This window comes from Seriola dumerili, unplaced genomic scaffold, assembly GCF_002260705.1.
Source record: "Seriola dumerili isolate Sdu_G_001 unplaced genomic scaffold, Sdu_1.0 BDQW01000756.1, whole genome shotgun sequence".
Lineage (NCBI taxonomy): Eukaryota > Metazoa > Chordata > Actinopteri > Carangiformes > Carangidae > Seriola > Seriola dumerili.
In genome coordinates, this window is record NW_019175011.1 from 334,595 (window position 1) to 360,950 (window position 26,356).

At 43.3% G+C, this 26,356-nt stretch overlaps 1 protein-coding gene across 8 annotated transcripts in view; it reads right to left on the bottom strand.

The window, feature by feature from the left end:
- The window catches only part of LOC111236905 (DNA-binding protein SATB1-like), a 62,319-nt gene that overhangs the window by 11,177 nt on the left and 24,786 nt on the right, over positions 1–26,356 (bottom strand). For 4 of the 8 annotated variants that reach the window (XM_022765809.1, XM_022765811.1, XM_022765808.1 and 1 more), the window contains 6 exons: positions 22,893–23,004; positions 21,706–21,783; positions 18,356–18,855; positions 15,435–15,647; positions 10,094–10,165; positions 9,355–9,519 (listed from right to left, as the gene is read on the bottom strand). In XM_022765809.1, the coding sequence (XP_022621530.1) occupies positions 9,355–9,519; positions 10,094–10,165; positions 15,435–15,647; positions 18,356–18,855; positions 21,706–21,783; positions 22,893–23,004 (1,140 nt within the window). The remainder of the gene's footprint in view (positions 1–9,354; positions 9,520–10,093; positions 10,166–15,434; positions 15,648–18,355; positions 18,856–21,705; positions 21,784–22,892; positions 23,005–26,356) is intronic. The other 4 variants (XM_022765810.1, XM_022765812.1, XM_022765813.1 and 1 more) reach the window with 4 other exon arrangements.

The following is a 26,356-nucleotide window of genomic DNA, read 5'->3' on the forward strand; positions in this document are numbered from 1 at the left end:
ATAGAAATGGGGTCAGTGGCCTAATTGAACAGCATTGGCAACTGGAAGCACGGCTATGATGGGCAAGACAAAAAAACCCTGTGCCCTCCTAATAGACCAGCCATTACGCCACAAAGTCCTGTTTATTTGTCTGTTAGTGTCTTTATTCAATTGTCTTTGTGCAGATAACGGGTCAGGTGAGCCAAAGTCCCAAAAAAGCCTGTCAACTATTACACCTTAATCCAAATTTACCCTCCACTATGGAGGCGTTCTGGTGGTCCGATCAATGCATGATGGGAAGGAATTATTTTATGGTTCATATAGAAACAGAAACATTGATTATCGTAGCACCACTGGCACGGTAAATGAATGCATAAGGTTAAGCTGTGCATTCATTATATATCCAAACTAATCATGTTTTTATTCTTTCTTTCACTGTGTGATAGGGATGATCACGGCCAGGACAAGGCTTCCACTAACAATGTCTGCTAGCGAGATCTTAACATAGAAATTTGTCTCGGTGCAGGAAAGGAGAAGATTACTGAACTGTGCATTCATTATATACCCAAAGTAATCATGTTTGCATTCTTTCATTCACTTCAGAGCCCAGTGAGGAGAAGGTTTGTGCAGGAAAAATGGCTTTGCAAGATCAGAAAATACTAATTTATCTCGCGTTACTGAAAAGAAGATTACTGACTTTTTTATTTTTTTTTTTTTTTAAACATGCTCCACCTTGTATTTAAAATCTGGGCTCTACATAGTCTCCATGTCCTATCGTTGACTTATGTTTTGAGGAGGATCATGTCAATGCTACTGAGCCTCTGAAATAGCTTAGTGCTATGGAAAAAAATACACCTATACTCATTTCCATTAATTCTGTGGATTCAAACTAGTGACCCTGCAATTAACAAGCTCGCCTCTCTTACCATCTCCACCCTCAGGATCATGGCTGGACAACACCAGAACAGAAAAGAACACACGACACAACAGATGGATTGAGGACATTAAATATTTCACATGGTTAGAAAGAAAAAAAAAAAAAAGAATTAGTTACAGATAAAGGAAATAAATTAACATTTTTCTAAAAATATACTACTTTGTTTACACTGTATGTAAGGCTGTTCACCATATGGTGATCAAAGAGTTGAATTTTCGTAACCTCACCATCTGATTCCAATTCACACGCTGGTCCTGAGCACTCACAAGGAGGCAGACTACAAAACAGATGGATGAAACGGACATCTTTTTGAAATGACAGGCTCTACGGATGGTTGGATTTGTAGCCACAAAAATGGATGATGAAATTTCTAGTTCTCATATGTACAAATGTGAAGCTGCTCCTCTCTTATGGAAAGCTTCTGAGGATTAAAAACTGAGTCATCTAAATCATTTGAAACGTGCCTTAAAAAAATCTTATATTTTTTTTTTATTATTATTAAATCATGTTGATATGACTCTGATGTCTTGTCAGAGTGGATGCTTTCCAGATTGTCATTGCCAGATTGTGTCACTATCCTCTTTTGTGTGAATGTCAGTGGCTGAGCTTTAGGAGAGAAATTTGCCAGTCTGAATCATACATGCCAAACAATTATCTCTATTCGAGCTGCGACATGGAGAAGTCTTAGCCAAACAGTGAACGTTGTCTGAAGAGGGGTCGCGACCTCTGCAGATACAATAAGCGAGTTGACAACAATAACAGACTGACAGCTAACACGACACACATTGTGGAGGCAAGGCATGACTGTGCAGGAAATGGCCCTCTCTGTGTCAGCACTTGCTCTCAGAAACAATACCGACCAGTTCTGTGCTGCCGTTTACGTCATGGCTGGCGAACCAATAAAGTGTGCAGGGAATTTTCGAGCAACCAAATAAAGGCAGATGGAGCATAAAGAATAACCAAAGGCAAATGACCAGTCCATCTAAAATTGAGCTCATTAAACATCTGTGTGGTTACATTTTTTTTTTTTTTTTTTAACCACGTTTTGTTCTTTTTCAGCAAAGTCCTTCCTCACACACAACTGCACATAACACAGCAACAATAGTGCAACTTGGAGGTTCCCCAGTGCAACCACGCTGGTGTTGGGTCAACAGAACATTTGCATATCTACAAAATTAGACTGCAATAATGTATTAATGTTACACTCAGTATTTGTCCAAAGTACTAAAAAAAAAAACATTTGTTAGCGACATATTTTATCTCATAAAAAGATAAAATAAAAGAATGACTGTAAATATCAATTTATATTACATATTAGTGAAATTTTGTTCTCTTTGTCCAGTAAAGCACTTGAGATTGTGTATGTGTACAAAATGGCTGAAAATCAGAGTGACTGATGATGCTACAGTACATATGCCTCTTTGTATCAAATATTAGTATTGTTGAAATTGCAGCGTAATCTGGTTTAGCCTGGTGGTGGGCTGATATTTGGGTACCAACACCGTCTGCACAGCTACACACAATGTTCAAACACTGTTCTCCCACCACAAATTTACCTCTTGTTTATAATCTTTTTCTGTTCGCTACTGCTGAGGCAGATGGAGGATGAATGCACAGAAGACAACAAACACGCTGAAGATGAACTAGAGATAAACAACAACGGCAGCAACATTACAAACACAGAAAGCACCTACATGGAGTCTGATTCCATCAATTATAAGAGCTTGATTGAGATTTAATTCAAAGCTGGGGTTTAATTGCTAATATCAAAGCATAATTAAGCTGATAAATCATGACTGATCTTATTGAATTAGGGATTGAAATAGCGGAGAACCTGCAAATTGTCTATGTCAGCTAAATAAGTGTTCTTAATTGGCCTACAACTTTGCTTCAGATACTAATGAAACTGAACAAATTTTCATCCCCAAAAAGTATTTTGAAATAAAATTCTTCAATAAGCAGTGGTTTATTCAGCACTATATCTGTGTGAAATTCATCTTGTACCTCAAATAGAATATTTACGTAAGTGGCAGAAAAGTAAACACACAATCTCAAATGTCTCTCTGTACGTTGGTAAAAAGGCAGTTTATGTGTCGTTCTTTATGCTCAGTTTCCGCAGTACATTGTAAAAGTAGTGACTGAAGAATGTGATGTAGTGAGAATGATGTGGATGGAGAGGCAGTGTTCCTTAGAGAGAGAAAGAGAGAGGGAGAGATAAGGGCAGAGAGAGGAGACTGTGAAAGACAGAGGGAGAGAAAATAATGCTAGCAAAACCAAGTGCACACAAGCACCAGCATGAGTACTTGGATAGGTCCTAATATCTCCCCATGCAATTCCCCCTGACTCACACACACACACACACACACACACACACACACACACACACACACACTCCTGTATGCACACACTTTACACAGACACACTCTCTCTCTCTCAGACTGCATCTGCCGGAGCTAGTGGCTGTAGTTAAATTGAAATATTTCCCGGCGTGTGTCAGAAGCATGCAGAATGGTAATTATGACAGATCTGATTAGGCGGGCCGAGTCGGGCGGCTCCGGGCTGCAGGTGCGACCTTGTGCATTCCTGCGTGTGTAAATAAAATTAATTACAAGCGTAGGGGGCGCGCAGCGCGTGACATCAGCGCGCACAGGGGGGACTCCCACGGGGGGCACCCTAATGGAATATTTTCCCCGAGTCTAATAATACAGTTGGTATTGACTTGAGGTAATTAGGGGGATCATTAAAGCGCTTTTCCCGGCGTATTTGCCTGCCTGATCAGATTAGCGAGAATGGGCCTCAGAACAAGCCCTGTGTGGTCTGTCAGGAGAAGTGGAGACAGTGGGAGAGGGTTAGCTAGCTAACATTTGTAGGAAAGAAAACACTAGCAAAATACTGTGCCTGTCACATGGAAAGAAGTACCATCTGTTAACAAGCTAGCAAGGTGTAAGGACTAGTAAGGTTAGGCACACCACTAGCAGGGTACACACTGGTTAGGAGACCGATCTGCTCAGATAGGGCTAGCATCCTATTCAAGAAGTGCTAGTTCAGTTAACTAGTAAACACCTGCTCCTCAGCAGAGAAAATTTGTCATGTATTATTGCTCTAGAGGTGATGACTAAGAGACAATTTGGAGGCATGACAGTCAGGGCAGAATCCTCGTTGGGTCTGCAGGGTAGGAGGTAGGCGAGGAGGAGAGAGTGAGTTGTGCAATTGGAGACAGATGGGGTGAGAGGTGGCATGTAAGGCGTAAGTGAGAGGGATGGCAGGAGAGACACAAAGTGCTCTGGGCATGCTCAGTGAGACCCCATGCTCCTGCTAAGAGGAGGAGGGTTCGATGAAACAGGCAGTGGAGAGAAAACAGGCTGGTGGGAATTCCACTGTCCATTAAACAATAAGAGAAAGGCTCATTTCAGAGGGAGGGGAAGACTTAACTGTTTGCAAGATAATTCATTCGCTAAATTAATTATTCAGACAGCTGGGTCTCCAGTTCAAGAAATTGTGTCTTTAATAATAGAGAGGATCTGGCCTAGCCTGTTTCCCATGGCAACCTAATAACCAAGCAGGCACAGGAGATAAATAAATAAATCAATTAATAACCAGTCACGGCCCTTTTAGATCCCTAGGGGTTGTGATATGCTCTCTCTGATCTGCCTAATTTGAGGGAGAGAGCGTTGTGGGGAACTGTGAGTCCACAGACAAAAAAAATGAAGACGTCTTGATGGCTGCCCTGCCACAGCACAGAGAGTAAAACTTATGAGAAGTGGTGCAAAATTGCACCGTGCAGCTGAACACACACAGCGCCAACACATTAAAACGGATCTGATAACATCTTCACTGTATCAATTTTACTATCCCATGATGTCATTTAACACCATTTGTACACTCTTCATGCAAAACATGACTTCTAATGTACTGACCTCAAGTGTCTCCTCAGAAACAGACAAACCTCTGAACGGTCACAATCTAGAAACAGACACCCAAAAGGTCAGCCATCTGCCCCTCTTATTAAGCAGCCATTGGCCGGAGCACAGTAATACAGGCAGTGTGTGTGTATTATGTGTGTGTGTGTGTCGTTGGTTTGGTCTGGTTGGGTGGGTCATGTGCTAAATATCTGAGATTAAAAGTAAGAAAAGGGTTCAAGCCCCCATAAAAGACGTACGACCACTGAACACGCTCACCCGTAACAGGAAATGAGTCATTTTCAAAACATGAAGGAAGCAGTTGCAGTTATTCTATCACCCTCCCTTCCAACTCGTATCAGTGTCCCCACCCGTACCCACCTCCACCCACTCCCCCACCTCTCCAGACCAACGAGGCACTCACTCCAACCCTCCCCCCCACCCCACCCCACCATCACCACCCCTACCCTCCACTCGAGGGACTGCCGTGCCAGGCGGGTGCAGGGTGACAGATGGCATACACAATCCCCCTCCCCCCACCGCTCCCCCTCACCCTTACTGGCACCAGCCCCCTGCCCGTCCCCCCCCGGTGGCGCAGCGGCGGACCAGATCAGTGCCATTCTGTCTCATTAGAGCCTGGCTAATTAGCGTAGCCTCTTCCAGGGGAGAATGAGCGAGTGAGAGAGAGACAGAGAGAGAAAGAGACATGGGGAGGGCGGGCAGTGTTGGTGGCAGTGACTGCGTTCTGTACTCTACTGGTCAATGAGGAGTCGGAGGGCTTTGAGCCCTGCGGTGCGCTGGGCTCCCAGGGTGCTTGTTTTATGACAGCAGGGACTCTGATTCCATCCATTGCGCAATTCCTCTCAGGAAGTGTCGGGGATGTTTAGACATAAAAGTTATGTCAAAGGAATGGCCCCAAGCTGCTCCACCGCACCGTCGGCTAACCTCCCATCGCTCAACTGAACATTAGCCGCCCTCTCTGCCAGGCTAGCCAACACAGCAAGCCTCCCCTATTAACGTGAATGAGAACAAAGCACACTAGCTTGCTAGATAGCACTCTAGTCCTACTGAGCCAGTTAATAACGTTGACATCAACTCCAGGCTATCCAGATCATGGCTTGCACCTCTGCAGGCTAAAACGAAATGGGCTGTTTGGCGAATATAGCTACTTCTGGCAGTGACATCGCTGGATGTGAACCAGTAGCACGCAGTTGTTTTCTCCAAGTCTGACATCTCCTCAAGCTAAATGGAGATGGAGCGTTCTTGGAGCATTCGATCAGTTTGAATCATTGAAGGATGGATCATGAATAATGATTCTGATTTTATCAAAGAGTAAACGTAATACGTGTCCTAATGAATCAGAATGGCTGGACTGCATGGCATGGAATACGTCCGCTCAGACTGCGCGCATTAATCTGATAGAGTAGTAATATGGCTCGGGTTAGAGTCACTGCTCTATAGTTACTACTCTGAATATGTGGCAGTAAAAGTGTGATTGAAATGCAACATTGAATATGTGAGAGGAGGGGTGGGAGGTGGGGCAGTTAAGGGCTGGCAGAGCCCTGCTGTGGTTACGAGCCCTAAGAGAGGACAGGATGGCTGCGTTCCAGGAACCCCCCCAAACACACATACACACATACACACCAACACACACAAACACACACATTCAAATGTGCCTGCACATAAACCCATTTCTGATGCGCAGAGAAGCACACACACACACACACACACACACAAACACACATCTATATATAGTATATACACACACCTCAGCATACACACAGTGGAGCATACACCAATCAGTTAACTCCTGTTTACTGCTCCTCTACCCTGGGGACCACCGCTGCCGGTGACCTCCTTCAACTCCACATCTCTCTTAGTTCTCTCCTCTCAGTTCTCTATCGGTTTTCTCCTTCCTTTCTAAACCGTCTGATCTGTCGCTCTGTGAATGAGGCTGCACACAAATGGTAAATACAACAAGAAGCCCGACATGATGCAAACACACCCACATACATATGGGACCAATACCAATACCGATCCTGGTCACCTGATCCTGTGCTTGCGTAAGCATGCTGGGAAATCCTAAGCTGAGCTGAAGAGGTAGAGGTTGAACGGCACACCGAGCTGGCAGGACAGCGCCAGCCTCCGTGATGAGGCCTCTTCCCCACCCTCCCCCCACAATTATTTTCCTGGACCCCATATGGGCATCCTGCCAGTCCAGCCCATCCTCCATCCTCATCACCAGCCACATCCACACTGCACTGCACTGCACACCGAGCTCAGTACCAGCAGTCTCTGCTCGCTACTCTACCCAAAGGCTTGGTTGGTGGTTATTTTCTTCCTGTACGGATGCAGCCCTCTATGGACCTAAGCTTTTGTAACGATGTTGAGCATTTAAATATACACTTAGCTGAACTTCCTAGCAGACTGATTCAAACTATAATGAGCTCATGAACAATTAAACCTGCTGTACTAAACACTGAGTATCCCAGCCAAAATTTTCTTTTACTGACAGAAATGATCTAGTCACATGAAAAGATCGTGTGACGTGAATAGCAAACCTGAACAGCAATAACGCCGCTTCCCCCAAATATGGATTCTTGAAGGAATCTTCCACAATTGTTTATTCTTTGTTTGGGGCACTTGGGAATGGAAGATGGTTTCAATATTGTGGAAATCTTTTCTAAAATAAAACAAGTGACGTCTCATCTACTTGAGACTGTTACACAATGATATTGTATGACATTTTATAAACATCAGTAAAAAGTGTGGACAGAGGAAACTGCTCTGCCAGTTATTTTCTAAATTAATTATTTTGTCAATAAAAAGGTGAGAAAATTTTGAAAAGTGCCAATCACAATTTGTCAGAGACACATTCAAATTACTTATTTTGTTTGACCAATAGTCCAAAACTGAAACGTCCAATTTATTATGATAAAAGCAGCAACTGCTCACATTTCAGAGGCTGGAAATGTGACTCAAGCGATTAACTGATTAGAAAAATAGATTCCAATTAATTTTCTGTCAGTCAACTAATCAATTAATTGAGAAAATGTTACAGCTGCACTGCGGTCTACAAAAGACAAAACAAAATCTGTACAATTCTCTGCCCACAGAATAAAACGGAATAAGTTAAACTACAATCTTGTCCCACTTTGAATAGAAAAAGAAATAAGGCCAATGGTGGATTTTTTGAGGAAACTGCAACAGAAGACTGGGTGCTAGTCTCTGATTTTCAGGGTTCAGGGGTCCTGACGGGGAGGAGCAGCCGCTGGCCTGGCGGTGCTGGTAGATGTGGCAATGCCGGCTGGGTAGTAAGGGGGGAGACCAGCTGCCCGGGGAGCGCCCATTACGAGATGGAGCCAGAGATAAGTGCTCTCCCAGGCCCCCTTTCACAGGCATAATTAGCACACTTCTTATCTGCTGCTCAATTCACATTCACACCCGCCTGCCATGAATGGAACGTGAAAGAGAGGCAGAAATCGGGGGGAACGAGAGAGGTAGAGGGGCAAGACAGAAAGATGGGAGGGAGGTGGAGAAGGCACGGTGGAAACCTGTTCCCAGACAAACCTTCATTTGAGAAGAGAGACATGTTCGAGTTAATGCTGCGACCGCCTCGCTCTCCCCCTTTTCGCTTTCTCCACCCTTCCCAGGAGTCTTTGAACTCCTTAACAAAAACAGTGGTTTGTGCATCAAACTGCAATTTGGTAAAACAAAGCTATCTGGGGGTATAATCATCCTAATCAGCAAGAAAAAAATAAAGCCTTTGCAGATATTTCTAGATTATTCCGCCCTTGGTGATCTATTTCTCCCCCCCATCTTCTTCATCAAGCACAATTGTGGAAATCTTCCCAACTCTGCCTCCGACAGACACATGAAAACCTTTAATAATAACTCCTTAGTGCTACATTTTTAAATTGCTTTTAATGAAGAGTTAAACTTGTGGTGTGTTTCTCTCTTTTTTTTTTATACCCTGTTTCCACCACACACAAGCTTGTATTGTGTGAGCTCGCAGCTCTCTGGAAGAAGATAACAGGGGCCCCGATCTCCTTACTGAGTGCAGCTAATATAAACAGGTTTGTTTGGTGTTGAAACACTGTCGACTGTTAAACTCCAAACCCACAATAAAGAAGACATGTGTCATTATGTCGATTAATCACCACAGTGATGCACTGAGGCAAGTTTGGTTTCATGTTGGATAGATTTCTACTTCTCCTCATTTAACTGCATGAATTTCATGATGTCGTGCGCATTTATTATTGAATATTGTATCATCTGATTCTTAAGATGAACTTCACTGGTGGAAAAAGACAGAACGCTCTTTTCATGCTGCATGCACCTGAACCTTGAAATGAAACGGTCAGTGTGCTTTTCTGGAAGAAGACACGGACCGAAGAGCAGATGACGAAGAAAACACCAATGCGGTTTTTATACAGCTGATATATTTGCAGTAGGACTTTGGTTTTTTGCTGTAAATCTTTCTCCCTGAGGTGTTTATCGTGTGTGTATTGGGTGTTTATCGTGTGTGTATTGTGGTACCTGGCTCTTGGAGGCAGCCACTTTAGCGAACAGAGCCTGGGAAACCTTGGCCCTCTTCATCTCTTGCTGGATCTCATCATAGATGGTGGAGTTGATGTTGAGGATGCAGCTCTCCGTCTTGCCGTTCCACTCGCTTGGCAGAGGTGACGGTTTCACCTGTTGAAACAGTAATAGTAAAGAGCAAAATAAAAATCCTATAAAACAATTTGAAAATTTTCTATTTAAAACTCCATGAGTCAGATGTTGAATTCACCTTTGTGTATGCTTTTGGTTGTGTGCAAGGACTTGGTCACTGTGCTTTACCAGAAGATCATTTACATTCATTCTCACAATTACAACAAATCTATATGTTTTGTGGAACCGCGCAACAAGATTTCTCTTAATTTTTTTCAGACTTTCCGATACAAAAATTAGGCTTAATCACAAAATCTAGTTATCAACATTAGATGTAATTAAAATCTAAAGTTTTCTCAGAGCATAAAACAGTGTATCATTACTATTCTATATTTACCTTATCAATATTTCAAACAAAAACTGATCAGAATCCAAATATTAGCCCTGCACTTGAAAGATAAATTCACATGTTGCTCCTATTAATCTTTCCTGCTTCATAGATATGTAAATATAGAAATAGCAAACACAAGTGCATGCTGGGAGATGATAAGCTCTAGAATGTGTATGGTCTATAAAAATGTGTAGTAGTGGTAGAGTGGTGAAGGGGGTGGAGTTATTTGCTCACAGGGGAAATGCCCACGGGGATTCGGGGATTCCAGTCCTCAGGCCTTACACTGTTACAGTCTTCCCTCCGGGGCTGCAGTGTCGGGAACACAACACAACCATATTTGTTCAGACTCACACGAGGAAAAAATAAAGAGAATATCCGGCTAAACACGAGCATTCACAAACGCTGACGCATGCAACCACCTCACACACACACACACACCCATGTAGATAACACCCATGCACAGCACCAGCGTTATTTTGCTCAAAAACACTTAGATGTGTTGTATGAAATGTTATTATTCTTGTGTCAAGCTGGTGATTAAAACATAAATGCAAGTCAAGTGAAATCAAATCATCGTCATTCAGCGGCTTGTTGTATCTTGACAAAAATCCTTTGACAGAGTAACAAGTGTCCTAATAAAAGCATTACCCAAGATCCATTAACATATGAATCATTCCATACGAGCCCTTTCAAAAGGAGACTTCGACAGGGCTGGGTTGGAGTATGAGTACAAGGTATGCAAATAAACCATAATAACACCAGCAGCTTCGAACTGATCACAGAGCTTGTGATCAAAAAACATATATATTCAAGTATTTGTCTAGACACCTAATACGAGCCCCTTTCTGCATTAAAAACAATCAAATTATCCTAAAATTTGCGGTGACGCTGGAATGTCAGAGCCTTCCTGGGCCTTTCATCCTGTTTTACAGCAGCTCAACATGGGCTTGTCAGTCTGAGCGGTAGGTTACCATGTCAAGCTAATTGTTAAGGCCGGGACGTGCACTAACTGGCTTTGGGGGAGTTGAGCCGACCCATCAGTACACGTGAGAGAAACATACCTCTGCATCTGTTTTTATGAGGCCAATAAAAACCCTCCTCTGTCTCTGGCTCAATTGCCACCCTGGCTGATTTATGTGCTTAAATTCACACCGCATTGCTCCATAGGAGAGGCTGGCAGATGGCCAGGTGTATGAGTGTGCAAGCGTGCGTGTTTGTGGGTGTGCGTGTGTGAGAGAACTGCCTTGTGTACGAACAGGTTTACATGATAAATGTTAATGGGTTAAAGTCATACAGGTGAAGTATATTAGCCCTCAAGATATTGTACTGATGTACCAAGAGTATTCTGAGTGAAACAAAAAACACAAACCAGAGGCTTTGAGTTTTGGCTCATGTTTGAAATAGTTGCAGCTTGTATATCAGGTAGTATTGTTTACTGTTCGGCTTGAAAATCTATTTCTGTTTTGTTATGTATCCGTACAAATCTGCAAGCTGGTCTCCGATATGCTAAAAGATTCTGTCAGGAGGGGATCACTGATTTATAATTCACCTGATGTGATTACTGAAAGCCTAAAAATCTCTGCTAATAAAAACATTAACAGCCGGTGATTTAGGAAAAAACCCCATCTTTTTCCATTCTTGTACAAAGGTCTACTCACCACATCAGTCTGAAACTCTGTCCTGCACTAACACAACCTCTGATTGCAAAGATGAGCTGTGAACTGCAAAGTGGCTCTGCTCAAGTTCAGCACCGCTGCCTCTGAATGAGACTCTTTCCTTTTAGTTTTTGTAAGGACAACAACTGCGGGGGAGCCTCCATTTTAGAGTTGGGTGGGCCGGTGCTTCTGCCTTTCTATCCTTCTCACCTAAATTAAAGCCAAATCTTCACTGAGGACAGGACAGAGGAGGCCTTTGTCCGCCCCTCTCACCTCCTAGATGCAGCTGACCGCACTTCAAATGGGCTTAAGTGGTAGAAAGTTGCCACATACCTTTCAAATGAGGGACACAGATTTTCGGCGAGGGTACAAAGTTGTTCTGTGGTACGCAGTGATTTTGAGAGAGGGACTGACTAAATGATCTTTTACAGAGCTTGTCATCACTCAGTGAGCTTTATTTTCGAAATGGGAGGGCTGTTAATGCTGCCTAATGCGTGCTAAAAGGTCAAAATTAGCACAAAAAATTATCCATCATTTGTGCACCATTCTCACCTGTGTGGTGAGGGCAGGGATGATGCAGAACTCATTTACATGCAGGAAGAATTGTAATGTATGTTCTCTTGCGTGCATGTTGACAGAATGAATTGGCATTGATTCATTCCACATGTTTCCAGACAGGTAACAGCCTGATACAATGGAAGGGAATGTGAGGTGTGTAACAAAACAATGTACTAGGGTGGTGCTTGTATTCATACTTGCTTTTGTCGGAAGTAAACAGAGTGTACTAATGAGTGCACAAGTATGTCCATGTTTGTACAGTATAAATTTGTCAACTCAACAGTTCACAGGACTGCATTTATTCACAGATGTGGTTATGTGATGTATGGATGTAGCCACTGCTTTCTAAACTATGACTGCCCTTGTGCTCCACTCCAAGACAGAGATATTGTCTATTAAATTTTACTCTCATTGAAACTTCAAAGAACTATTAGTTTTGTTTCATAATAGTTAAACAAACATTCCTCTGAAGCAGAGTTGCTCTGAAGGGAGAAATTATCTCATTAACCCTCAATGGGCAGAGCCAACAACACAATTTTTCATAGCACTTTGCTTTGCTTTGTAGTCATCCTGACAAATGTGACTACTTGTCTGGTCTGCACGGAGCCCACAAAGAGCTGTGATTGGTCGTCTTTGGCTGCTTTGTGTTTGGTCCTACATGTTTCCGCCACTGATAGCCTCTGTTCATTATGAGCCAGTCTCCGAGAATCAGGTTGGGTAACCCTCAAAAATGATTCACAGGTACGGGCATGGGTAAAAATGAAGTAAATGCGAGTGGGCAGCGGGTGAAATTAACATGAAAGCAAAAAGACAAAAGAAAAGAAAAAGGAAGAGTTGTTTTAAACGTCTAAAGCAGTCTATAATTTGAGATTTTTTTTTGTAACTGCCTACCACACAACCTACGTTCCCATCTGGCCAAGTGACAGGATGTCACTTATCAGATAGCAACCTAGGCTAGCTGTTAGCAGATCAAAATGGATAACCTTTAGGTGAAAACAGCCAGTGGTGAAAACAAAATTGTGTGACCATGGACTGTGAAAATAATGTTATCCGTGGCTTTGTTGCTTGTAGACACTGGCAAAAAGGTATTAGCCCTTGATGGCCGCAAGCTAGGCACCTCATCACTGAGGAAACACATCAACAGCTGCAGGAGCACAGGTGCCGTGTCGACCGAGAGACACTTTCTCAGGAACACAAGACAGGGAGGCCATAACCCAGTTAACGGTAAACATCAGATTGTTTGAACCTGTGTGTGGTGATGGCACGAGGCTTGATTGACATCAGTGACCGAGCTAGCGGAGTGGACGCTCAGCAACTTTTGCCTGATCCGACAACTGTGTCACGCAGACTGACAAAACAGTGGACAGAGGACATTCGCCAAAGCATCATTCCAGAAGTGACAATGCAGCTGACTGAAAGCAGCAGAGGAGTCACTTTGGATGTGTGGACAGATGATTACCGCAAAATCGGTTATGTCTGTGTCACGTTGCATTACATCAACAACCAGTGGGAGCTGACTGAGCGAGCGCTTTGAACATTTGAACATGGATGGTAACTTACAGAAAAATGCCAGATAACCACAGATCAGCCATCATGCAAACCGTGGCTAAATACAACCAGTTCTTAAGGGCTGGGTTGTGCAGCACGTTCTGACTACAGTGCTGCATACGACACTTGGACAACCAACTGATGATGACGTCTTTAGCAAAGAGGTATCTGCTCTTATTGAGTTGCTTGTGACCTATTTTAAGCAGACAAACTGCAGACTGAAAGCATCAGAGACTGGAACAAGCTACACACCACGGTGGACTGTAGCACATCTTTGCTCTTCTGGAGGAACAAGGAGCATTTTTGGCGCAATTTAAGGACACTACCAAAGCCACTGAAGGAAAAATGGCTCCGAATTACAGTATGACTGACAAATTTGGGCTGCATCTCCTATATGAGCTCACAATGTTCTTGCATCCCAAACTGAAAAGCCTGAAGCGGCTTGCAGACGAGGATGATGCGATGAGCATTCACAGCGATGGTACATTATGCCTATATCAGTGTTTATGCCAACAACCTTGCAAATTGGACAATTAGAAGTGCCAAATGAGTCATTTCAGTAATCAAACCCACTTTAATAGGCTATTTGAAGGCAAGAAAAATCTACGTACAGTTTTAAAGGCGCTTTTTATGCAACTTGAAGTGTCTGTCGGCATTATTAAAAGTTTAAAAAATTCATAGATAATTGTATCAAATGAAACAATTTTTTTCTGCTTTTCCTCTTTGCATTGACCTAATTTACTTTACAATTTTCAAGAAGTCAAGGAAAAGTGTGGAAGCCACCTGCAACCCACCCCGTGCCCACTACCAGAGCAGAGGCCTCATCCACAGTCAGCAGGTGATGATTTACACAATTTATTTAGAATTATTTGAAACGTTCAACACTTGTTTGTTTTATTTTTAGGTCAGACGGTTGTGCTTATATATCCTGATTTAAAATTTAAAATATAAACCCTAATTTACAAATAAGTTGAAGGAACCAGCTTAATTCAGTTACACACACTGAATCTTGGTGTGACCTATTTTCTGTGACCCTGCTGTGGCCCTATAGCTCCACCTGTTAAATAGGTGCTGTTTAATTAAATCCATTCATGAGTCAATGTGAGAACTAATCAGATGTTTGTTTTGCCTAAGGCTGTTGAGCAATTGTGCAAGTAAAAATAAAGCACTGTAAAGTGACTGTGTAGCTTAATTACAGGCATGGGGTGGGTTGCTGGACTTATATTAACGGGTCACACCAGGTCCAGATTTGATTTAGAGATAACTGCAGGTAACAGATTGGGTCCAGTACCAAGCTTTGCAGGTGCAGGGAAGGTGCAGACTTGTGCAGGACTCTGCACTGAGCATTGTTTATTTTTTTTACCTCCACTGCAACACAAGTCAAGTTTGTACTGAGTGAGCTAAAAACATCCCTAGTTCTTCTCTATATGACTGTTCTCTTTTAGGAAGTAAATAAAAGAATCTAAATATGATTACTTTAGGTGCACAAAAGACACCTGTCTTATACCGCATGATACACTCAGCAAGTGTTGCAGCACTTGATCGGGCCAAACCATAAATCAGTTCCTATGCTGTAGGCGTCTACAGGATAAATCTACCTCTACCCCCTGACTTTTATATTCTGATGCTCTGGTGAACAAACACCTTTGTGCATTCATTTGTATTTTTCTGTCTATGAAGGAACTCAGCCTCTAAGGAGTGTTTGTAAACCCAAAACTTAGATCTACTAATGAAATCCTACATAGTAACATTCAGGACAACATTAAGAATAACCACAGGAAAACATGCGCAGAGACGTACAAAACATCTGGTACCTGTACAGGTCGGCTGGGTGGAGTGCTGATGAGCGGAGCGGAGCCCATTGCGGAGGCGGCTGTCAGGCTGCGCTCCCTCTCCTCCTGATAGATGCGGTCACGCTCAGCCTCTGGCAGCTGCAGGAAGTTCTGCATGGCGCGCAGGTTGACCAGCAGCGACTGGGAGGCTGTTTTAGGGTCTTCCTCCTTGCGTAGGATCTCAGACAGCAAGCCCTGCATGATGGGGAGGCGGGAGACGGGGGAGTGAATGGTGAGATGGAGAGGAGGTGAGAATGATAGAAAAGAGACCAGAGCTCCCAGAGAGTGAAAAGGTTGGGTGGTGGGGGAGCAGGAAGAATGATCACATTAGAGGATTCTTAAATAAAACAGCAAAAGAGAACCATAACTGTAAATGGAGATTCTAATGACACTAGAGACATGATGGGCTTACATCCACTTAAGCTGTAAACTAATACAGCCTTTTAGCGACTTAATATTTAGACCACAGTTTGTTTTTTAACTCCACGTGGAGTTTTTGTGTAGAGGTAAGTGGAGTCACAGAAGTCACTCTCAACCTTCCGTCATTAATGTTGTAAAATCATGTCATCAGAGAAAACTTTGTATTCTCTCCTCCTCCAAATCCTCCAGACTCTACAGAGCTGTTGTCTTCAAGTAGAAACATATCATTCTGCACTTCATCAGTGATCATTATTGGATGACAAAACTACTTCATTGAAACTTTTGTGTGGCCTTCGAACTCACTACACTTTGGTTGATGTTAATTCTGCACATCTTGGACATGTTCTTAGATTCATGTTGTTGCTCTGGATGAGAGCCGCAGCTTACTCGACTGAAATGTGGAAGTCTTATACGGCGGGCAATCAGTGTATCCTCTGTTTACTTCTCAATAGCGCTCAATTCCGTCATTATGAGACGGCGATGACTCCATTATCAGAGACGTGTGATTGGGCCTTTTCATCAGCTCTTGGCCACACACTGTGCAAACCATCGCTCTGCTTCTCTCGCCATCAATAGGTGTGATTTGGTAATAAAACAAGGTGATGGAGAAAACATACTCATGCTTTTATTTTTATTCATTTTTTTTTTTTTGAGCATGCAAGTCCTCCTGGGAAGTGAGTAAAGCTGCAAATATGTGCTTGGTGCCGTTTGTCTGACTATTAAAATGTATGCAACTAGATGTGTCATGCTTAAATAGGTAGGTCTGCGGTATCCAGACAAGTGTGGACAGATACACAATCACACTCAAGAGTGACGTTTTTTATGGCGAAGGAGACTTGATGTACACAGGTACTCAGGGGATAGATTAACGGCATATCGCTTTTATGTTTGTACTGTGCGTCTGTCTGTCGGGGTCTGCATCCAGTGTGCGCATGCTTATCATTCTTCGCCATCAAACCCACGCTGTTTATCTCTTTGGTCAATCAGTTTCCGCTCCCAAAAAGAAATAAAAAACGACCTCAGCTCCTCCCCTCTGCCTACTGCATTGACAGCAGCACCTTCATGTCATCACTCCCCCACCCCGGCCCCTTTCCTTTTATTAACACAGGCTGGTGGAGAAAACACACGCCTAATAAATAATCCTCCAAAGGCAAACTCTCCAACGGCACATTGGGCTAATTCCTCATATCAGCCACAGATAAGACTCTGTTTGTGTGGGAGCTTGCCCATCTGCACAAAAAAACCACTGTCTGACTGTTTCATATAACACACACACACACACACACACACACACACACACACACACATACACACACACGTTTATATTTAAGAGGGAGTTGCTGTATGTTCAAATCCTAATAGATTCTTATCAGTTTCAGTTTTTTCTTTTTCATACACAACGACTTGAAAGCGAATAGAGTGGTAATGAGGTTTTCTGTCGCCTCCTTCCAACCCCCTCTAACACACACAGTACATCTTAAGACATTATCACTGACTTCTGTGTGTGTGTGTGTGTGTGTGTGTGTGTGTGTGTGTGTGTGTGTGTGTGTGTTTAAGGCCTCTGACTATGAAGTGAAACCACATATTTTGGCAGAGAGAGAACGCACACCATGACCGAGCCCGGGTCTTTCACATGGCAGGCTGCCAGCTGTCTTCAAGTACATTAGAGGTGCTAGATTACTGAAGTGTATGAGAATTATGAATGAGATATAAGCTGTGGAAATAAACAGACTCAAACACCAGGCCTTTCTTAATACTTCTCGGTAAAAGTGGTCCCGTAAAATTGTTTTATAACTTCCTTAATGTGATGTGTTTCCTCTGAAACAGGATGTTGGTGTGGAATCCTACACAGACTGAGGGATACACTTTAAGTATTAGTCATGAAGAGATCTCTTGTTACATTTTTTTTTTTTTGTTACATCCTGCAACTGTAGTGTTGCTGCATGATGCCACCAAAGATGCAGCAGTTTTCCAGGAAGTTTAAGTGCCACTTTTATAGGTTCTGTTTGTACTTAAAAGGCTTTATTGCCTTGTGAATATCTGCATCAGACTGGGGCATAAAATTAAAGATATAAAAATGAAATTAAAATTAAATTATATTAAAAAAATAAATTAAATACTTTCAATAATTATAAAATTCCAGTACCAAAGTACATAAAATAATTCCTGCATTAATAATTGTCTGTTTTATAATTCATTTTATAATTTTTTATAAATTACTGATATCAAAATCCATGATAAATATCAGTTCCATTAACCTGCAAATTATGATCCAATTTGGTTAAATCTGAGAATATTCAGTCTCGACCTGCTGACAAACCAGAGCTCCTTCATCAAAAGAAGCGTGAAGTGGAATTAAAAATCAAACTGGTATAAAGATATAAAGATGGAGTTGGCAATTTTTAACACTGACAATAACTTTAGTTTTTTACTTTTTTTGTTAGAAGTGCCTTTATTCCAGCCCATCTGTCTTCCCTCCTCACCTGGGTTCTGTTGAAGGCCACGCGGGCGAAGACGGCCTGTGAGATTCCAGCCCGCTTCAGCTCGTCCCTCACCCACTGGTAAATCTCGGAGGACACCTCTGTGTTTGATGCCACCTGTGGCTCCAGGGGCTTGGTGTGGGAGCTGCGGTTGACAGGTGGGTGGTTGAGGTACTGCTGTGACAGGGACTGCTGGGCCAGCAGCCGGTTCACTGCATACTGCTGGTTGAGGATCTGTGCCATCACGAGCTGCTGGTTGACCAGCTGGGGGCTAATGGGCGTGGACACCAGACCCGGGTGGTGCAGTCCGGGGAGCTGGGGTTGCCGGCCTCCTGTCTGGCCACCGTGTGATGGTGGAGCGTGAGGCAGCGGCGGCACCGGCGAGGAGGGGGTCTGCTCCGCTGTGCTGCCGGGGATGGGCTGCTGCTGCTGGGAGAAGCCCAGGTGATTGTGGTTGTGGTTAGAGCCGGGTGGAGAGAGGTCAGCCAAGCCATCCATCTCAGCTGGAGGAGGGGAGAGGAGATAAGGAAAGAGAGGAGACAGAGAGAGCAAGAAAGACAGGGTCAGTTATTGATTTCAAGTCTAGTTTAAACATCACAAAGAAAACACAGGACAGCAGAATGCAGAAAAGAGAGAAAAAAAAAAACTACATTACAAGTGCTGGAGATTCTCAAAAAAAGTTAAACCTTAAACGCAAAATTATGGCCATCAGTTTAATAGCCATTGTCCGTAATCAGAAGAAATAAAACAGATCGTCTCTGTATCAGATCAAACTTGAGCCCTGAGTGAATCTCAGCCTGTCAGCTAACATTCCAGCTGATCAGCCAACGACTGGTTAAAAAAAGAAAAAGATGAAAATGCAGATAAAAGAGCTTCATTGTGTTTGACCTGTGTCTTCCACAAGCCATGCCTTCGAAATTAAGTTCAGAACGTCTGTAGCCTCATCATGTGAAAAAAAATCTTGGAGAGACAGTGGAGTGTGTGTATGTGTGAGTACAGGATTAACGTGTGTGTGTGTGTGTGTATCTGCAAAGACAGAAGCAATGCTGATAAATCTGATTCTCTCTTTACATCCTTAATTCTAAAATAAGGAACACAAGCCAGCCAATATGACATTTTTAGGGGAGGGTGGTCTAAACATAAATGTAGGGAGCAGTGAACGGAGACAGGAGGAGGACGTTGGAGGATATGGTGTGTAACCTGAGGAACAGCCTTGTTTTGGATGTACTAAAACTGACTTGACTTGAACTGTCTGTGCGCCGTCATTTAATGGCATTTGAGAGATTTTTGCGGCATCTCTTGCTTTGGGAATCTTTAAGTCCATAATGGCTGCTGGGGAATATTTTAAGACAGGTTTAAATTATGTGCTTAGAGGATGAAAACAATGATTTAACATTCAAAGTGCTACCCACAGCGAAGTGAATGAGCATTTGGAGCCGCAAGAATGTTTCCAGGTTTCCGTCTATCTTTAAGGAACTCGCATATGCTGAGGCTGGTTTGCGTGCGCTGTGCCGAGTGAGCGAGTGAGCGAGTGTGGGGGCAGCGTTTGACAATTCATAAGGATGGCAACATTAACACCTTAGAAGCGTACTGCGGCCTCCACATTCCACAGAATAGCATCGTATGAGATTGTGAAAAGCGTAAATTGCTGTTATGGGCGGGGGGGGCGGGGGGTGTCTTCAACAAGCTGAATTTTTCATCAGATGAAAGATTAAGTGTATGGATGCTTTCCAAAAATACCCACAATAATCGTGTGTTTGAGCTGCCTGTTTCTTAACTGTCAGCAAGCACAAAACACCCAGCCAAGACGGGTCTATTGAGCGTTTGTCGAAAACAAATGATGTTTGGGGGGGGGACAAAACAAAAAATCTTGGTAATAATCACATCTCTTCCCATAATCCCTGGCATTCCCTGGCTCTGATGGTATGGCGTGCCTATTCACTCATATGTGAATGTGTGCGTTTGTGTGTGTGTGTGTGTGTGTGTGTGTGTGTGTGTGTGTGTGTGTGCACGCATATCCTTGCTTGCACAGACTGCTGGGGGGCATGCTCACAACACACAAACACACAGGCACACGGAGGCATTTCCATGCAAATTGAAAAGAGAAGGGGTGACAGAAGAGCATGGCAGGCCCTGGGAGAAAAAGGCTGCCACAGAAGCGGGAGTCCTCGTGTGGAATCCTGCCACAAAAGAGCCCCGGATTAAACACACAATGGGAATGGGATGTGGGCTGAGGGGAGGGCGGGAGTGTGTGTGTTTGTGTGCGAGAGAAAGAGAGAGAAGGAATGAGAGAGAGACATGCAAAGTGACCTAACTCTCTCTCTCCTGTGTTGGCGTCCCTGCACTAGCACTGCCACGTCAAAAGAAGCGACGCCGTATTCGCTGGCGGCCGGTAACTCCACTTCAGCTGGCAGAGCGGTGGAGCAGCTTGCCAGTACCTGTGACCAGGTACTTATTCCCCTTGACTTCAGGCTCAAACTGCTTGCTAAACGCAGAGTGCTGAAGTAAATGCAGAGTCACATGTGACGCCGTGGCCAAAGCACAAAGGGATGACCGCGGCGCTCTCTCTTCCAGCCTTCATACTTGGCATTTCCCCAGCACTTGCTCTTCCTGCCATGTGTGGCCGTGTACGTACAGCAGACAGCAGCCCGTCATGAATATTGAGGTTGGGGGAGTTGCCGCGGGCGTGTGGTGGGCACCTGAGGCTCATGTGCCAAGGTTTTGTGTCTGAGGTTTGGCTTACATGACACACGGGCTCTAAGAGTTTGTGTGAATGTGTGTAAGCTCATCTTGAGATGTTATCGCTGCCTCTCTGTACATATACATTGTGGTTTTGTTCTTATCAGTTGCTGATATCCTCAGAGAGAGTGATACAAAACATTCAGATGAACCGTTTAGCAGCCCTTGCTTCTCTGAGAAGCATTAAGGAAAAACCTGCACGTTGTCATTTTAAGTTTGGTTATAGAGTGAGAGGCAACAAGGTGAATGAGTGAATGATTTTAAAGTGCTATTGAAGTTTTGGGATTAAGATTAAGATTATAATTAACGTGGATTTTACACTGAACATACAGTTTAGGCATTAAGGAAGGAATGTGGCTCCTCGCGTGAACTTTTTGCATTAATCAAGGTGAGGCAACAAAAACCTGGTCCATACAAAATAAAGCGCTGAATTGTGTTTTTCTATGAGGTTTAGAGTTGTAACAACAACTGGGGTTCAGCGTGTAGTTGTAAGTAACCAAGGAATTCATTTATGTCAATGTCCTCCAAAGTTAAAAAAAAAAAAAAAAAAAAAAAAAAGTGTGCATGTGTGTGCGCATGTGTGTGTTTGTGTGTGTACCCATGTTGCGACATACCTAGTGCATTGGCACGCGGGCTCTCACGGAGGACACACGTACCCAGGTAGCCCTCCAGCTGGGAGGGTTGGCGCATGCCTGCACAGTTGGATGGCAGGGAACGCACATGCACACACACAATGACACACACACACACACACACACGCACGCACACACAGCACACAGTGTACAGTGGTGAGGACAGAAACACTGGGGTTAAGACTTCCTACTACAATTTTCACCCACTGCAGCTCAGCACAGATATGGCAGCAGCACCAGGGCCGAGCTGGCAGCTGCAGCAGTCCTACTTTTGAGGAACATACAACCAAAAAAAAAGAAAAGAAAAGACAATTGTGACAGAAAATGTGTAGGAGTATGCAAGAGAATACACAAGTAGAGCAGGTCTGAAGTAAATAATGTTCCCAGCGTATGTTACCACTTTAACAGAAGAAAAAAAAAAAACATCAGATTAGATATGATCACAACACGCTATTTGCATGGACGCTGTGAAAACATTTTGCTATTATATCTTTTGTGTCATCACTGCGAGCAGCAGCACACTGGCAAAGCCAAAAAAAAAAAAAAGATTGTTCAACAGATTGTTAAAGCTAATATCTCAACATTAAACTGCATTATGAGCCTCGCAACAGAGTGGTGTTCTGCTTAATCAAAAGACAGAAAAATATATCGGAATTCTATCTCTAGCAAGGGTGCTACTGGTATTATATAACCTCATTTCCTGGCGGGTCAAAGGGGATTTTTTTTTTTAGATAATATAAAGCATGCGTTGTTAGAGGGTTGATAAGAAAACCTAATTGAATTTCAGACTAGGCGGTGGCTGGTTGAAGTCATTGCTGCTTTTTGTTCGTGGAAAAAAAAAAAAAGCGTTATACTCACACACAAACAAAAAATAAAACAGTTAGAGGCCTCTGTTTGACTCTAGCATTAGTGTTAGTTAAAGCAATAATGTATAAATCAAAGATAACACTGTGTTCAATGGAGTTATCTTGAATTATTAGATAACAAGATAAAAATGTATTTCTGCTTCATGCAGCAGCAGGAAGACAAAGAGACGGTTGGTTAGAGAACATATTGTAATGGTGACTGGTGTGTATGTGTGTGTGTGTGTGTGTGTGTGTGTGTGTGTGTGTGTGTGCAAAGAGACAAAAGTGTGAGCGCCATACTTTGCGCCCCTCCGTTTTGCTTACCCATCATATCTTTTGTCTTCTTGAAATGTTTATACCAGCGCCCAAATTCCTGACACTTCGCCGCCGACACATTTGCATAGTAAGTGCTGTTCACAATGGAGGAAATCATACTCTGAAAGAGAGAGATTGATTGAGAGAGAGGGAGAGAGAATGAGAGAGGGACTTTAGATTCTCATTGTGGAAAATACAGACATAATATTAAAGCTTGTGAAACATGCAGTAACACTGTAGCTTGTCAAAACAAATAAAAGATAGGGACATGGTAAAACCCAGCACTAAAAAAAAAATATAAATAAATAACAAAAAAAATAAAAAAAAAGAATAAAAAAAAAAAGAAACAACGGAAAAGTATCACACATGCAGAAATGTCCGATCTCCTCCACTAAAGGTAAAACAAATTAAATCAAACAAGGCTTTATCTGTTCTTTTTTTTATCAAATGCCGGTGAGTTTGTCTGATTTTTTTTTTTGCGAGTGGGTAAATTTTAAGGTCAACTGAGTTCTGCATCTGTTGACATCAAGAGCAGGCGGCAGGAAAGATATTTACCTTCAAAAGTAAAGAAGATAACGGCTTATTGAATATCAGCATCTGGGGAGCCGGGCGATGTAAACAGATAAACCTCTTTTATTTTTCAGCTCTTTATTTATTCAATCTGTTAAAGACAACAACTTGAACCAGATTGAGGGCCGCACTGAGCATGTCGTTCTCCGCCGCATGTGTGCTCTACTCTCCCTTTACAGTCGACTCTTTGCCCTCTCTACATTAACTTCAACCATCCTCCTTCGCCTGAGAAAAACAAAGAGACTTTTTTTTTTCCTCTCTTCCAGTTTCATTAAAATGAATGTTTTAACACCTTGCCGGCCTCCGGGCGAATAGTGAGGTTGGTGCAGGAGAAATTGTTTTTGATTGTTATAAATATTCAAAAGAACCAAACCATCTGTTTTCAAATTACAGGTATGCCATCTTTATCATTTTCTATAATATATGCGCTTGGAGGATGGTGGGGGAACCTTCTGGCAGAGCAGCATGGTGGTGGGAGCACAATCAACTGGTACAGGATGATTCTGGTTCTCTGGCTCCAGCTTCTCTGCACAAACGCAGGATGCGAGGCGGCAGCTGTGCTGTCAGAAAAGGTTGATCTGGCTGAACTCTGAACTCCTGACCTCTCTATTAAAGCTGTATGCTTCTTATGTGATGGCGACACTCCTAAGGCTAACACATGCTCTACCAGAACACAAATAAAACTTGGCACAAATGTGGTCAAAGTTCATGGCATCCAAAAGGAGCAAGATGGACACAAGCTTCTTTTACCAAACTGTAGCAGGGAGGGATCTAAAGCAAAGGCTAGTCAGCTTTAAGCACTTGTTTAACCAGCCTCTATCTACAAAGAGTTATAGGATGAAACATTTCCATTGGACCAATATTACCACACTGGAGTTACATACAAGCTAGAGTTCTCAAAGACACTGACTGTATTAGCTGCCAAGTCTTGGTGCAAAAGTATTAAAATGCAACTAAAAGCAAACAAAAGCAACTGAATGTTGAAGATGAGTTCACTCATTTTTGTTGCTGTTCTTTAATTTCCAACCACAGCCACTGGTCATCATGGACGTGACTCTCACTGTACCTGCTCATACCAGGTAAAAGTCAATTTGGCTGCTTTTCGTCACTCCCATTCAGCTGCTTATTTTTTTTTGAGAAGTCAAATATGGGAAAGTGAGGTGAGAGTCACGTTGGTGACCGCAGCTGGGTGTGAATCTGTGCCAACATGCTGTGGTGCATCATGCTGTCATGATGAAAAACAGGAGGGTGAAGAGTTCTGCATGTGGACTTGCAAGGGTCCGCAGCAAAGCAACATTAATTCAATGAAAACCCTGATAGAGTTCAGGTTAGGGTTAGGAACGCAGAGTATCGATTTATGCCTGAAGCAGCTCCTTATTTTGGATTCATGCAAATGTAAGTAAATAGCAAGTGCAGGTTCAGCCTTTTATGGTTTTAAAATGATAACTCCTGTTTATTCCTCATGATGTGGAAAAAAGCCAGTGCAAAGCAGAATGAATGATTCTGCTTTTGATTTACTGCCGTGGGAAAAAAAGTGAATATTTAGGATTACAACTGGTGAAGCAGCAAACCACACATTCCAGTTTAACCTGGTTCTGAGAGCCAAAGATCCACCTGAAAACCATATATTTAAAGTAAGAAGAATTCTCCTTTAAGTCAAGGGGATAATGAACTCCTCTCCTCCAGCCTGCCATGTTTTATTTACAGTATATCTGGGCTAACGCAGCTCCAGGCAACAAACAAGAGGCCTGCAGAAGATGGTGTGCCTTTCTCTCTGTCTCTTCCCATCTTTCTCTCTATCTCCCTCGCTCCCTCTTTCTCCGCCATCTTTGACACAGATGTTCTAATAAACGCTCCTCATTAATCAGCCCTCTCCCTCAATACATCACTCTACCTCTCACAGGGGGCCCTGCGTGTATGTGTGAACGCAACAATACACACACACACCTATTCTCTCTCTCGCTCTCCCCACTGCTCTGTCACACACACATGCATCCGCACTAAGTGAAATCAAGCAAATAACCAGAGCCTCTGCTGCCACTGCGGTGCCAGCAGGAGGACTGTGCAAGGGCTTGTCAACAGGTAGCATGGCTACGTATGTGTGTGTGTGTGTGTGTGCCAGTGTGTAGGAGTGACTGTGTGTCTGTGTGTGCATGAGCATGTGTATGGACCCTTTAAGTGATAGCCATCTGCAGCACAGAGAGCTTATCAGCAAGACCAGGAAGTGGCACTGGGCTACTATCGGTCCCCAACATCTACTCTACACCCCATCATGGGAGACAGGAAGAGAGAGAGGGGAAGAGAGAGAGAGAAAAGGAGAGTGTGAGTGTGTGTGATTGTGTGTGGTTGTGTGTGAGTGTAACAGAATAGTGTTGCAGCAGGCAGGTACTGTAGGCACCCAGCTGCCAGCGATAAAGTGTGGAGCACACACTGGCAAATGCAAACACACACTGAGCACAACCCCTGCAGACAAACACACATGGTGCAGTTACACAAATGCACACACACATGTAGATTAACACACACGCACATACACAATTAAAACACACACACACGCGCGCACACACACACACACATTCCAACTTAGCCTGATGTCTTGAATCAGCTGGGGAAAACGCGCATCCCATTTGCAACACTGTGCCTTGTCTCTCGCCAACATCTAACACAGCTCAATTATGGCGCATATCCACCTCAAGTATGGTGACCCCCCTCCCCTCCCCTCAATCTAACACACACACACACACATGTATGTATACACACATGCATGCACACACATGCTCTGGCAACCAGGTTGTGCCTATGGCAGCTGAGGTGGTGAAGGCCTGCAAAGATGGCATTTTGATGACTATTTGCTGCTACGCAACACAGCAGCTGGTGCATCAGGGGCCGCCCAGTGAGAGTGA